This window comes from Trematomus bernacchii, unplaced genomic scaffold (assembly GCF_902827165.1).
Source record: "Trematomus bernacchii unplaced genomic scaffold, fTreBer1.1, whole genome shotgun sequence".
Classification (NCBI taxonomy): Eukaryota; Metazoa; Chordata; class Actinopteri; order Perciformes; family Nototheniidae; genus Trematomus; species Trematomus bernacchii.
In genome coordinates, this window is record NW_022987910.1 from 5498022 (window position 1) to 5513444 (window position 15423).

Sequence of the window (15423 nt, forward strand, 5' to 3'; positions counted from 1 at the left end):
GGTTCATGTCACAACAGAACAAAACAAAACAAAACATGTTGGTTATATGACCTACTTCTCTATCCCGCCAGAATGTAATCGGGAAAATTAACGGAAAAGGAAGCTGACATTCTAACCTGTTGCTATTGGTTCTCAGACAGGAAGTCTCGCAATATCTCGCTGCTGATTGGTCAGAACGCCTGTTCATCTACTCCCTCAGCAGCGACGCCTTCCGTACAAATACAGCGTTAGCGGGATATTTTACGAGTGAATCGCGCTTTCTCCTCCGAGTTTGGACATATAGTTAGTGTCCCTCCGCACATTTTGACACAAAAGGAGAAGATCAAGTTGCTGCAGAGAGCTGCTGTTTTCTCGGGGACGAGTTACTTCACACTTTGCCAGAATGCATGTGCTTAAGCGAGGTGAGCAGTTTTGTGTTGTTATGGATCAGGCCTCAGTTAGCTTCAGTGCTATAGATCTGTCAATAATCATGTGGATTTACCAGTCTTAATGCAATGTTATGCTTCCTCTCTCTGACTCTTTTATATAACATACTATCTAAACTTAAACGACATGCTGGAGTCAGTGAAGCACTGTTAAGCGGTTAGGCTAAAGTTAATTTACTAAGTCATGCTTTCTAGTTGAATAGTGTCACTAACAGGCTACAGACAGGGTTTATTGTTCTGACTAACTCATCTGCCAAGTTAACAAGCACGTCTTTTAAACATTCACATTGATAACCAGTTGGCCGTGTACACGAGCATTGCCTAATTAAATGTGAAATGTGAGCCTTTCTGCGTGTTATTGCTATGAGCCTTTGTCATAGTTCGCGCCAAAATATATAATTGAACAGGCCTTCCTGCATGCCACTGTCCCAGTGAGGCTCTGGTTGAGACATTTTAGGCTGAAGACCAGGAAGAGTTTGTCTAGTTATATTTGACAAACACTCACTTTAAAAACGTGCAGCAGTAGCTTTTTGTCAACTAGTTGATGTTAAACTGCACAGATAATGTAAAAATCACAAACTAATTTGCTTCATGACTTTATACAGAGCCAGTTTTAATTAAAGGAACAGGTACAATTATATATTGTATCATTTAAAAACAAGGCAAGGATACACACAAAGATTACCCTAGCCTAGATAATTCATTTCTGGCAAATTATTTTTGGACTTGTGGAATGGTTGTGAAAACGTTACAGTTTCAATTAGACCATGGGCGTGTTCATATTTGATAAATAATTAACATTTCCTTAATTATATAATCAAATGTATACCTCCCTTTTTTAATTTAGGTTATTTGCTTTCCTTATTGCAAAAGGAATTTTCCACTGGGTGGCTTGTAATGCAGAAAAGGAAAGTGTTAAAAGGAAGTAAATGCAAGAAGCTATTTTAGACAAATATGTTGAAATGAGAAAAGGTTTAAAAAAAGATTAAGACATCTAATAATATAACAATAAAATGACGTGCATCAACTCTAATTGTATTGTTAAAAGAAAGTAAACTGATGTAACAACCTTACTGGCTTCATTATGATTACTTATTAAGGCAGTTTATTGTTAAATCTCTACTCTTTGTTTATTGTATAATTTTGATAACTGTACACAGTGAGGATTGCGTTAACTGAAGTGTTTATTTGTCTCGTTTTTCAGATGGACGCCAGGAGCGCGTCATGTTCGATAAAATCACCTCCCGAATCCAGAAGCTGTGCTATGGGCTGAACTCTGACTTTGTGGATGCGACCCAGATTACGATGAAGGTGATTCAGGGTTTGTACAGCGGCGTCACCACCGTGGAGCTCGACACGCTGGCCGCTGAGATCACCGCCACCCTCACAACCAAACACCCCGACTACGCCATCCTCGCCGCACGTATCGCAGTCTCTAACCTGCACAAAGAGACGAAGAAGGTGTTCAGCGAGGTGATGGAGGACCTGTACAACTACGTCAACCCATTAAATAAACGCCACTCTCCCATGATCTCCAAGGCGACGCTTGACCTCGTCCTCGCGAACAAAGACCGCCTCAACTCGGCCATCATCTTCGACAGAGATTTCTCCTACAACTTCTTCGGTTTCAAGACTCTGGAGCGATCCTACCTGTTGAAGATCAACGGCAAAGTGGCGGAGCGTCCGCAGCACATGCTCATGAGAGTGTCTGTGGGGATCCACGGGGCGGACATCGACGCTGCCATCGAGACCTACAACCTGCTGTCGGAGAAGTGGTTCACCCACGCATCCCCGACGCTCTTCAACGCAGGCACCAACAGGCCTCAGCTGTCCAGCTGCTTCCTGCTCGCCATGAAGGACGACAGCATCGAAGGCATTTACGACACGCTGAAGCAATGCGCCCTCATCTCCAAATCAGCGGGAGGGATCGGAGTGGCCGTGAGCAACATCAGATCAACGGGGAGCTACATCGCCGGCACCAACGGCAACTCCAACGGGCTCGTCCCCATGCTGAGGGTTTACAACAACACGGCGCGTTATGTCGACCAGGGCGGCAACAAGAGACCTGGAGCCTTCGCCATGTACCTGGAGCCCTGGCACTTTGACGTGTTTGACTTCCTGGAGCTGAAGAAAAACACGGGAACGGAAGAGCAGAGAGCCAGAGACCTTTTCTACGGCCTGTGGATCCCCGACCTGTTCATGAGGAGGGTGGAGAGCAACCAGGACTGGTCCCTGATGTGTCCCAGCGAGTGCCCCGGGCTGGATGAGTGCTGGGGGGAGGAGTTTGAGAAGCTCTACACCTCATTTGAGAAGGAGGGGCGGGTGAAGCGTGTGGTGAAGGCTCAGCAGGTGTGGCACGCCATTATCGAGTCCCAGACAGAAACGGGTACGCCGTACATGCTGTACAAAGACGCCTGCAACAGGAAGACCAACCACCAGAACCTGGGCACCATCAAGTCCAGCAACCTGTGCACAGAAATCATCGAATACACCAGCCACGACGAGGTGGCCGTCTGCAATCTGGCATCCATCGCTCTCAACATGTATGTCACTCCTGAGAAGACATTTGACTTTAAAAAACTAGAACAAGTCACCAAAGTGATCGTGAAGAACTTGAACAAGATCATCGAAATTAACTTCTATCCCGTGCCTGAGGCGGAGAAATCCAACAAGCGCCACCGGCCGATTGGAATTGGCGTACAGGGTCTCGCCGACGCCTTCATCCTCATGCGTTTCCCGTTTGAAAGCCCCGAGGCTCAGCTGCTCAACATCCAGATCTTTGAGACCATTTACTACGCCGCCCTGGAGGCGAGCTGCGAGGCGGCCGCTGAGCACGGCCCCTACGAGACGTACGAGGGCTGCCCCGTCAGCAAAGGCATCCTGCAGTATGACATGTGGGAGAAGACCCCCACCGACCTGCTGGACTGGAAGCTGCTGAAGGAGAAGATCGCCAAGCACGGCATTCGGAACAGCCTGCTGCTGGCCCCCATGCCCACCGCCTCCACCGCTCAGATCCTGGGCAACAATGAGTCCATCGAGCCCTACACCAGCAACATCTACACCCGCAGGGTGCTCTCCGGAGAGTTCCAGATCGTTAATCCCCACCTGCTCAAAGACCTGACGGAGAAGGGGCTGTGGAGCGAGGAGATGAAGAACCAGCTGATCGGGCACAACGGCTCCATTCAGGTACTCGTCCACATCATGGGAAATGCTTTGTTTTGTCAAGATGCTGATTTCATTACTTTGTTTGAGTGGTATGAGTTTTTTTTTTTTACTTTTAGTCAAAAATGTTGAATGTCATTTGATCAATAAAGTCAAATGATCAATAAAGCTGCTGCTGTCAATCTGTTTCCGCTCTGTTAATTTGTTCTGATTGTTTTTTTTCTCCCAACAGGACATTGATGGGATTCCAGATGACATCAAGCAGCTGTACAAAACCGTTTGGGAAATCTCGCAGAAGACCATACTCAAGATGGCTGCCGACCGCGGCGCCTTCATCGACCAGAGCCAGTCCCTGAACATCCACATCGCTGAGCCGAACTACGGCAAGCTGACCAGCATGCACTTCTACGGCTGGAAACAAGTAAGGGAGCTGAAAGTAAGAAGATAAGTTATTACTATGAATGCAACAAAATGTGTTAAACCCTCCTCTTCCTCTCTCAGGGTCTGAAGACAGGGATGTACTACCTGAGGACGAAGCCGGCTGCCAACCCCATCCAGTTCACGCTGAACAAGGAGCAGCTGAAGGAGTCCCAGAAGGACTCGGAGAAGGATGTGAAGGAGCTTAACCTCGCTGCCATGGTGTGCTCTCTGGAGAACAGAGACGACTGCCTGATGTGTGGGTCCTGAACGCCTCACAGTCCTGATGTTATACACCTGTAACTACTCCAGAAACTTGAGCAATTATCTCTGAACGCACTGTCAGAATGTATAGAAATTATTTTATTGAATAAGTGTTCTGTCGACTCGCTTTATGTCCAATATTAAAAGTACTTAATACAATATGTTTTCTTTATGTTGGAACTCGAAATTAATTTGTAATAAAAATGTTTTACATGAAAGTTGTTTCATCCTGTTCCTGTGAGCTGGTGGGGAGAAAAAGTTGTTGGGAGATAACTAAAAACATTTAAGCTAAAACACATTACTATAGCATAAAGAAAGGTAGGACAAGTGGGTCGAAAACATACATTTTACCAGGAGGAGCAAATATTGAGCCTTCACTTCTAATGGCCAAAGATTCCTTGTGAATGAGCTAAAAAATATTTGTATTCAGAATGTCAACTCATAGTTGCATGTTTGGACTTCAATTAAACCCATTTATTTTTCTCTGGTGTTTAACGGAAATGTATATTATGACATTTAAAGGTGGGGTAGGTACGTTTGAGAAACCGGCTCGAGATACACTTGTTATATTCCATGGAATGCTCTTAACATCCCGATAGTAATGAATATCTTAAGTGCTTTGACAAAAAATCCATTAAATGTCCTCTGTGGAAGCCGTAGTACTGTAAAAAGCACGACCAATCATTTTAGCCGGCCCGGCTAAAATAACTGGATGGCCTACCTACCTGTCAGCCTTCCATCTGTGCACAAACTTATCTCGTGCCCTCATTGGTCATGTGCGCGTTCGTGTGTGTTGGAGGAGGGGCTCTGTAAGGAAGTGGCAGATTTTCTCCGGGTGTGTATTTTCAAATTCTAGCGATCTCTAGCTGGTTTCTCAAATTACCTACCCCATCTTTAAGTATGAGTGCTAAACAAAGATTCAAACTTTGAAATGTGATTTTTTTTTTTTTGGTTTGACATTATATAGAATGAACTGGATAGTGCTCTTTGGTATAATGTCTGGTGTTCTGTACACTGAACAAAGCTGTTTGCAGTCAGCTGTTTAACTGGTTTAGTACCATTTGTGTAACTTTGTGTGCAGGAACATGGAACACTTGTCCTAACATTTAAAGGAAATCACACGTGTTCTGATAATTATTTTTAATATATTTTTTATAAAATAATGAAAACATAATTTACACTTTTAAATGTACAAGTTATTATTACAACCCAAAGAAAAACAATTTTCAACCAATATGTCGTCTGTGCATCACGCAGCCTGCCACAAACAGGAAAAATGCCAGAAAATAGAAAACGAGGAATCATACAGATCAATTTTGTACAGAGATCAGAAGTAAAACGGCATACACAAATAAAAACACAGTACCCTCTCATCTTCACTACTGTCCGCAACAGTGGGAATGTGTTAAAAAATAAATTATCAAAATATTTAACATCTAAAAAAAACAAACCTAGTTATATTACCATTAACCGTAATGCATTATTGATTTGTTCAACAAGGATCGTTGTGTATGCTTTAAATAGCTTCAAATTATACAGAACATGAACAAACTTTAGATTAAAAAAAGAAACCTTGACCCTTGTAAGCAAACTAATAAGACCGTCACAGCGAGGAGCAGGAGAGCGTCACGACAGGAAGAGGAGCTTTCTCTGTGGAGGATCTGAACATTTATTTCAGAGAAACTGGTCAAGGTATTATTCCGGAACCGACACAAAAAGGTCCAACAATTGAAAAAAGTTACTCGTATCAAATCTGAATAACTGCAGAGGAGTAAAGGAGCTGAAAGCAGAAGGAAATGAGTCCGACTACAGCACATGTTCCCTCTTGAGTCTGTGAAATAAAATAGTTTTCCAGTAGGAGTGTGCGATAGTGTGGCCAAAATCATGGAAGTGTGATATACTGTAAATCAATACTAGATTTTAAAACGTTTCTATAGTTATTGTCAGCAGTATCAATACACAGGTATCAGCTGTGCTTTCTGCCCTCCAAAAGGAATGTGACACATCGCACCTGAAAGGAATCTATTGATACAATTTGTAACTGATATAAATAGTTTTCCCTTCTGTGTTTATGACAGTTTTAACAGATGGAAAAAAGGGACATTTATCTAGATTCTAGATAAACCCCCTTGTTTCACAGATCAAATAAACGTTTTTTCACCTGCTTTTAAGTCAGAAAACAGTTAAGATCAAATTTAGGAAATGGATCACCAGATTTAGTTCTCTCACTTGCCTTTCAGGACTTACATTTGATATGAAGATCAATTGAGAAACTGTTTATATTTTTCTGTTCAAGCCTAATTCAGCAGATGAAATGCCTCTGAACAAAGTCTTAAATCAATAAACGCTCCTTACAATGACCTTATCACTACAATGTTTTTAACATTTTGGCAAAACCCATTTCGACATCCTCTCAGGCTTGAATGTGTCACATCGCCCACAGTTTAGTTTATTCAAAGCGTTGTGAGGAACCTGAGCGATTAGGATTTACAGTTCCAGTCAGACCAGAGAAGAAGAGACCTCCGGATCATAAGAAGTAGCAGATGATTCGTCAGCGATATCAAAACTGACACAGGAAGAGTCATCCTCTGCACGGATGTATTGTCCATTCAGTACCAGCGTTCAAAAACATTATTTCTGTATGAAAAATAGATATAGTAGACAATATCGGTAAGCAAGCGAGCGGTATAAATAGTGTCTCATGTGTTCACTTGGGTCATCACAGAACACGGGGACAAATCCTCGCACACAGGCAGAAGTGTTGTGGGTTCATGTACAATAAATGTTTCCTGTAAGCACACGTGATCAATGGCAGCGTCGTTTACAGTTGTATGTAAAGAATAGTTTGACATTTTGGAGAATACCATCACTCATTTTCTAGAAGTGAGATTGACACCACCCTCATATTTGTCTGTTAAAAATGCAAACCTACAAGGTTAGCTTAGCATACTGACTGGAAAGGAGGGCAACATTGAGAGCAGAGTGTGTTAGCAGTACATGTAAGCGTGTTATGATCTTTTAAGTACACAAATTCAGCTAAGACTCCTTGAAGTAACTACTCTCTTAGCCACAACAGATAGTCCATTAGACGAGGAATTGTCCTTTTAAATAGTTTTTTTTCTGGTATTAGATTATTTAGATATGTTAAATAATGAGCTTTAGAGGTGCATGTGGGCCGTCAAGCTGGCTGCTTTCCCCTGTATCTTTATGATAAGCTAAAACCTCTCTCATGATGTTACTACAAAATGTCAAACTACTGCTTTAAATATTAGGAAACAAAGTTGATTTCAAAGACGTACTGGGATGAGGACTCAAGGTTAAAATAATTATCCAGTCCATTTAGATTTGAGATGAAACGGCACTGCTGAAAAACAGAAGATAATATTCAAAACAATGCACTACATTAGAGATATGGAACTATAATTAATATCACTGAGCTTCATGACATCGACCTTTAACACCCACACAGCACGCCGATGGCTTGTTTCACATCTGAAGGGCCACAGGTTCATCCATGTAAACGGAGGAGAGAAAAAATATCGTGGCCCACAAGATTTCATATTACAGTAAACTAGTTTGTTCAGCACTCGAAACGTCCCATAGCGCACACACACACACACACACACACACACACACACACACACATGCACACACACACACACACACACACACACACCACACACACACACACACACACACACACACCACACACCACACACACACACACACACACACACACACACACACACACACACACACACACCACACCACAACACACACACACACACACACACACCACACAACACACACACACACACACACACACACACACACACACACACACACACAAAATGCTGTTACTGTTGTGCCATTACGTTTCTGAGAATTTGCTGTACCATCAGTTACTCTCACACACACACACACACACACACACCCCTCTTTAGTACATCAATATCAATACAGTATGGGTAATATTGATACATGAGAACAGGCATGTATCTACAGTACAATGTCTGTAGAGCTTCCATTACTTCTAGTGCATTCTGGGAGATGCAGTCTGTAATGAGTCTTGTTGTTTTTTTGGCTGATTCGCTGCAGGAACAGTATTAGGCCTCTCCAGGTGATGATTCTCTAAAACAGTTTCCTCTCCTTCTCGCTCCTCTGGCATAGTAGCATATTTATATATATGAAAAGTATATAAGACTTTTTGACTTGAGTTTATAAAAATAAACAGGCTCAGAGAAAAGAGAGGGAGGCTCTCTGGGAGTGTTTCTGCATTTTAAAAATCCAGTTTTTCTGTTTCCTTGCTCTCTTTACGGTTTAAGGCAGTCCAGTGGAAGCTGAGTGGGGGGGGTCAGGGGTCAGCACCCCCCCCTCCCCTCTGTGGCCGGGTGCTCCATTCCCCCTCCTGCAGGAGTCACTCCCTCTTAGAGTCAGCCTCGTACGTTAAGGAGTTAGCCTCGTTGTCGCTCTCGGTCGTGTCGTTGTTATTATAAAGTCTGCTGAACTTGCGCAGCTGCTCGCTGGCCGACAGGCTCTCCACCTGCAGCCGCTGGTTGTTCTCCCGCAGGTTGGCCATCTCTGCCAGCAGAACCACTTTATCATGCTTCTCCTGAGGCAACAAGAAATGAGAAAAGGAGATGAGAAACGATGACTCGGACTGGACAATACATAGAAATTCACTGTTATTAAAGGGTTAGTTAGACTTATTCATCATTCATCATTTGGTCTATACAATGTCAGAAATAGATGAAAAAAGGAACATCCCAGTTTTTTTAAGTCCAGATACATTACAGTGTGAGACAGAAAAACTAATACATTATTTTCTTCTTCCAACTCTTTAATAAAGCAAAAATGTGAAAAGAAGATTCTCACTCTTTCCAGATCATTGTTCAGCTGCTTTAACATCACTTCCAGGCTGTAGAGCCGCCCGGACAGATCGTTGGGCACCTCGTCACTGGAAACAAAGCACAGAACAGATTAACAACGGCACACACTCTAAGAATAAAAACAGTGTGCAGACGTAATGTAGGCGGGTAGGAGGACAGGTTTTTCAGGTGTTTGTGAATGTGCATTCATTCTTGTGTAAGTCTGTTTGAACTGTAGCTCTTATATTAAGTGCTGCTCAATGGTAGGACACACACACACACACACACACACACCACACACACCACACACACACACACACACACACACCACCACACACACACACACACACACACACACACACACACACACACACCCACACACACACACAACACACACACACACACACACACAACACACACACACACACACACACACACACACACACACACACACACACACACACACACACACACACACACACACACACACACACACACACACACACACACACACACACACACACACACACACACACACACACACACACACACACACACACACACAGAAACTCATAAAACAAGTGTTTACTCAGGAGTCAACAAGCTGGGGATTCAGTTCAAAGCCTGACAGTAGATTACCACCAGATGGCAGCAGAGACACACAGCTGCTCTCTGGCTGCTCTTATCTACAACAAAGTGAGGTTCAGTTACCCGCTGAAGGTCGGCGTGGTCCGTGGAGTCTGAGGAGTCTGAAACTGGACTGGACTGACGACGGGTCTCATGTCCGGACCCCCACCCTGCGGCTCCGTCAGTGAGAAGAGGGAAACTGCTCTTTGTGCTGCAACAGACATAGAACCACACTTTGTAAAAAGCTGCATTGAAGAGGCTTTTTCCCCCCCAGGTTTCCCTCGGGGTACAAGACACAATCACAGCTCCTGGCAGCAGGTGAGGTTTAGGATCGAGTGTTGGCTTGAGCTTAGTGTGTTTGTCAGAGCTTTGTGGCTGCAGAGCACACCAGGGACAGGAGAGAGAGACAGAAACAAACAGTGGCTGGGACGGAGAGCGAGAGATCGTCTACAAGGTTAAGACCATCGTACTGACATCTCTTTCTTTCCCAGGAGTGTCATGTGACAGAAGACAAAATGTCCCACATCCAACAGTGAGCTTTATGCTTCTTAAACATCTTGTTCTTGCAAAATCATGGTTACAACTGAGCATTTATAATTTGTGGAGATTTCGATTTGTTTAAATCAGCATTAAAACCATGCATGAATTGTACATACAGGTTTTAATTATTCTTTTTGACATTTCTGATACCATATGTTTTAACAGTTTGTTTCCATGATTTCTCTGCATGTGTAATGTTTTGTTGTGCATGTTACAGTTTGTGTGTGATGTGAATGGATGCTTTTGTGAGTTGAACAAACCTAGTCTTGAGGTGTCTGCTGCCTCACCTTCGTACACCTTAGCAGCGTTAACCAGGCTGGACCACTCGAGGCCGCAGGCTGTGTCAGGGAGAGGCATCAGCCCGGGGTCCAGCCTCCTCAGGGGGGGCACTTTGTCTCTGACTTCAGTGAGAGACAGCTCCGAGGCAGACAGAGGCACTGAGGGGAGAACAGCTGCAGTGAGTGAAATAACCTCCTCATGAAACAAGGACATGCTGAAAGGTAGTGGAGCTTATGTAAGCAACAAATAACGTGTACATAACAATCATAATAGGATTGTTTTCACTATTAAGCTCCTTGTATCGCCACAGAATGAAACTTGGCAGCTTATACTCAACACAGCAGAGTAGGTTTTGTCCACTCTGTTTAAACTCACCCTTCTTGCTCTGCACGTGGTCGTTAGAGACGGCGTGTTTGCGTGTGGGCAGTGTGCACGTGAACAGGACGTCGTTAGGCGTCGTCGGGCTCTCCGAGTTAGCGAAGCTCGCCTCTCTGCGCCCGCTGCACAGAGACTCGTCTGAAAAGGTGCGCTGCAGAGTTCGTCTGGGAGACTGAAAGGAGGAAAAGTGACGGAGATCAGAGCGTGTGCAAGCTCATCAAAGTAACGTGCGCTTACAGATCACATCAAATATATGCATATAACTATGTCACATTTCAATTTGAACTGCTTCCCTCAGGAGGGCGCTTGAGACTCGCATAAGTCTACAATAATGTATTTGTCCATAGTGCATATCTATTAAATACAAAGTTAATCATACAGGACGACACAACAGCCTGTACTTTGTGTCATAAGCCTGTTGAACTGTATATAATTGCATGATTCAACTTTAAGCTCTCCCAATGTTTTTACTTATTTGTAAACTTATATTGATGGGGGAATTTGTACCTTGTGGACGATATAATTGTTCAAGCAAACTAAAGCATTACTGATCTAACTGTGAGGTGTTGGTGTGTTCCTCACTGGGTCTCTTTGGGGCGTCTCCCCCACGTTGTCCATGATGATCAGTTTCTTCAGGTCGTCTTCGATGGTGCTTTTGTACGTCCGTCGTGGAGAACGCAGGTCCCTCAGCGAGGCTCGGAGCCGAGGCTGTCCAAACACGTTCTTTGAGTTGGTGTCCACCTGCCTGAAGACACGAGACAAGAGACAAGAGACAAGAGACATGAGCCCCAAAAACGCAAAGGGTATCTTCTCCCAACATCTAACCGTTAACAGGTCAATGTTTCAGTAGCTGGTTTTAGGCTCAATTAGCACTGAAGACACTCAATACCATAATCTGGTATGATCAAATGTTGAATTAGAATTTGTAATATCATTATTTACATTGTGAAGCTTTTCGGTACAGTCCCTTTAACAGAAGAGGGAAAGGTTCTATTTTGAAGCTCAGATGCCCCTTTCACACCGGCGCTTTTCCAGCTCCTGCTGGGAGCTAGAGCCTGAAAAGCGCCGGTTTTTCCTGTTCACACCGCAGCGGCGGCGCGTCATAGCTCCGGAATGCGGTTCACTTCCAGCTCCAAAAAGTTGTCGGTCCAGAGGCAAGAGCTTTGGAGCTATGACGCGGCGTCGCTTACGTCGAGGCGTGCAGGAAACCTTACTTTGACCATCCGTTCGCTGTTATTGATCATTGTGGAGAGCAGGCAGACGTTTTGTTTGTTATTATAGCAGCTATCGGATGGAATTAATACATGGGCTGTACAGGTTGTCATAATGAAAAATACGCCGGTAAAATGTGCCTGTATAAAACGGCTTAGCAAGTAGTCAGTTTAACTTTGGTTGCTATGCTAACATCACCCATGTTATACCAGAGAAACTTTCATAACAGCGTTGTGATGCCAAACAGCGTCAATTCAGACTGACACACATTCACTTAAGGGGAACTGGGGATATGTATCAGCTGCTTGTGTGACAGTCAGACAGTGAATACTTTAGAGCCGTGTGAGCTAACCCGGAGCTAACGGGAGAATAAACTCCCGTGGAAGAGCAGCCAGCACTGCAGCGGTCGGTAAATGCCGCTGAAACACATTAATAAACAATGAACCACGGCACTCTGGAGAAAAGTATAAGGTTGGAGAAGTCGTTATTTAATTTAATCTGGCTTCGTATGATTAAAAGCAACACGATCGTCGACCCGACGTAGTCCCCGGCCCGTTGTTGTTGTGGGAGAAAATCTCTCGGCAGCTCTGGGTGGTGTGAACAGAGCGGGAGCTGAAAAGGGAAACCGGAGCTGAACCAGAAAAGCTCTCGCTAGGAGCTAGAAAGGGAAAAGCGCTGGTGTGAAAGCCGCATCAGTCAACAACTTACTTCTTGCTGCTGTCAGAGCTGGTCGTCGTGGTGATGTTTGAAGGCGAGGAGCCGTTGTCGTCGTTCTGCCAGGCGCTTTGTCTGCTCTTTCCATAAAAAGCCTTTGGAGCGGAGCTGGACAGAGGGATGGAGCTTAGATGAGATGAAGTTGGTGTCGTCGTAGCAGCGCGGACGGGCCGGACTTTCTCAGCTGTCGGAGTCTTGTAACCCTGCGGTGTGTAGGCCCTGAGAGGACACACAGGTGTACACCGGGTTAATGCATGACAATCAACAACAAACTGCTCTCTCTCTTTTTGAAATAGACGAGACAAGTGCTAAATAGGAAGTGAGAGGACACAAAGGATTTGACATGCGCAGCAAGTGTAGTACCAGAGGGAAAGCCTTTTCAGTTTGTTATGAAGTGATGAAACATTTTTATTTAAAGGGGACCTATCATGCAAAATGCACTTTTGTACGTCTTTTATACATGAATATGTGTCCCCGGTGTTCCAGGGAACTCACCAAGTGTCAGAAAACACAACCCTCTCTATTTTCCTCCATACCCAAATCTCTAAAAAAGGGGCTGCAACGGATCTGATAAAAACTGATCCAGATTTGAACACTGTCCTGACGTCAGGACAGTGGCGCTACGGCTATTGGGCCAACTCCACCAATCAGGAGGAGACAGCCACGGCCATTGCCGTTCGAAAGCGCTGGAGACGCTGTAGTACATATGCCAGGCCTGTAGATGGTGCTGTTCTGCCCTTACAAACACAGAGCTAAAAAATGTCAAATTGAGCGAAATGAGGCATGGCTAAAATGCATGATCTGTTTGGTATTTTGAAAAAAAAAAGTATAAATATGCCTTATATAGGTATGGTCCTACACTATATTATTCAAATATAGCATGATAGGTCCACTTTAAAGAACATTTTAAATTTCAAATAAGATGATTAGATCACAGAAATGATTGTGCAGGGAAAAACATTTTCTCCACAGAAGATATAACTCCATTGTTTAAATAATGCATTTTACAAGGTACGCGTCTCCCTGTTTCCAGTCTTAACGCTAAGCTCAGCTCTCCTCATTCAACTCTCGATAACAAGACGTCAAACTTTTCCTTTATAAAGACCTTTGTAACAATCATGTGATCCTCTGGCATGTAAGGTTGACACACATATCATTTAAAAAAGGATGAAAAAAACCGATTTTAAGTTTGACTTTTCTGCTGTCTTTTGTCTTTCCCCATAAGCATAATTTATTCTCGGAGCATCTTCCTTTCCCTCTCTTTATTGATCCGGCAATAAAGACAGAGTGTGCAATTAAAGTTGAGGTAGCACTGTCTGCTTAACAACAGCATCACACAGCTATAGACCGGTAACAGCTGAGGAAAACATCAGAAGAGTTAAGAACGTCCATCATCCATCAAGAGACCAGACGTGTCTTTTATCCATCAAACCAATTCTTCACCATTTAAAAACACACAACCAACATTTCTAAAACAAACTGCTAAATTACCCAACTGAATTATTCATCATTTAGAAAGGCCGCCTTGCTTTTGAAACCTTCTGACCAAAACAAAACATCAACTGACAACACCATCTGTAAAATTGTTCACGATACCTGTGATGAATCATCAGTGTCCTTCTGTTTTTACTTAATATCTATATTTTGTTGATGTTTCAAAACATCCCAGGCGCAGACTGCAGCATCAGAGTCGGTTGTACTCAGGCTTTAAACACAGATTGTTTTAATCCTACACAGAGAGGACGAAGCCTTTGAACGCATGTGTGTCTTATGTCTGCATGCATTTATAATGTTGGGGGAAGGAAGAGCAGAAGGGATCACATGATGCAGCTGTATGTTCCACCAGGATTAAGCTGCTTTAAATCCTTAATGTACCCTTTAAAGATTGAGTCATCATACTATTGTGGTGGCACATAATGGCTGCTTCATTCATTTAATTCTTAAAGCTTAGTACTCACATTCTCAATTAAGATGAACAGCATTAAAGGTTAAGGTATCATGTTAGAAAAATGCCATAAAAGATGTGTCAGAGTCGGCCACTCACCTGGGTTTGAAAGCATCCATTTTTTCAGCGCTGGATCCAGGAGGCGGGAACGTCCTGGTCCGGTACCCTTTGTTCTGATTGGCTGCAGCTGGTATGATGGGAGACGACTCCCGCCTCCTCCCCTCCCCGCTGCTGCCGCTGCTCCTCCCCACCGACAGCTCCTGCCCCCCCCCGTACGTCCCGAAGCACTGCAGGGGCTTGTGGCTGTTGGGCATGTTCACGAGGCGAGTGTTGTTGTAATGGGTCGAGGCGTCGATGCCGCTGTCGTTGGACCCCCCCTTGTTGAGATGGTCTGGGTCAGGTTCTGTTGGGTCGCCAAGGCAACCCCCAGGACCCCGTTCACCTGCAGGTCCCCCGTCGAACCAGCGCTCGTCGCTGTGTCCGCTGGAGGCGTTGCTGGACAGAGTGTTGCTGCTGGAGTGGCTCGAGTACTGAGTCTCGCCCTGTAGAGGACAAGAGAGAAACATTCAGAGACACTCAGGCAGGCAAGGAG

At 44.2% G+C, this 15423-nt stretch overlaps 2 protein-coding genes across 6 annotated transcripts in view; one reads left to right on the top strand and one right to left on the bottom strand.

Annotated features, from left to right (window-relative positions):
* Positions 1-138: 138 nt before the first annotated feature.
* LOC117470256 (ribonucleoside-diphosphate reductase large subunit) lies at positions 139-4483 on the top strand. Its single transcript, XM_034114966.1, has 4 exons — positions 139-401; positions 1630-3611; positions 3820-4008; positions 4089-4483. Exons 1-4 carry the CDS (start codon positions 383-385, stop codon positions 4272-4274), a joined length of 2376 nt encoding a protein of 791 aa, XP_033970857.1. The 5' UTR covers positions 139-382; the 3' UTR covers positions 4275-4483.
* A 3571-nt stretch (positions 4484-8054) lies between these two features.
* Positions 8055-15423, bottom strand: part of sipa1l3 (signal-induced proliferation-associated 1 like 3) — a 68726-nt gene continuing 61357 nt past the window's right edge. For 2 of the 5 annotated variants that reach the window (XM_034115068.1, XM_034115069.1), the window contains exons 16-23: positions 14931-15373; positions 12881-13105; positions 11543-11705; positions 10958-11132; positions 10564-10755; positions 9848-9974; positions 9144-9225; positions 8055-8880 (exon numbers count right to left, since the gene is read on the bottom strand). In XM_034115068.1, coding sequence (XP_033970959.1) covers positions 8686-8880; positions 9144-9225; positions 9848-9974; positions 10564-10755; positions 10958-11132; positions 11543-11705; positions 12881-13105; positions 14931-15373 — 1602 coding nt within the window. In that variant the 3' untranslated portion in view covers positions 8055-8685. The remainder of the gene's footprint in view (positions 8881-9143; positions 9226-9847; positions 9975-10563; positions 10756-10957; positions 11133-11542; positions 11706-12880; positions 13106-14930; positions 15374-15423) is intronic. The other 3 variants (XM_034115072.1, XM_034115070.1, XM_034115071.1) reach the window with 3 other exon arrangements.

What these genes read in the sequence shown, in the direction of transcription:
- LOC117470256 (XM_034114966.1), top strand. An exon ending in GGCACAACGGCTCCATTCAG is followed by an intron (nt 3,612 to 3,819) that starts GTACTCGTCCAC and finishes TTCTCCCAACAG; the next exon opens with GACATTGATGGGATTCCAGA. An exon ending in ACTTCTACGGCTGGAAACAA is followed by an intron (nt 4,009 to 4,088) that starts GTAAGGGAGCTG and finishes TTCCTCTCTCAG; the next exon opens with GGTCTGAAGACAGGGATGTA.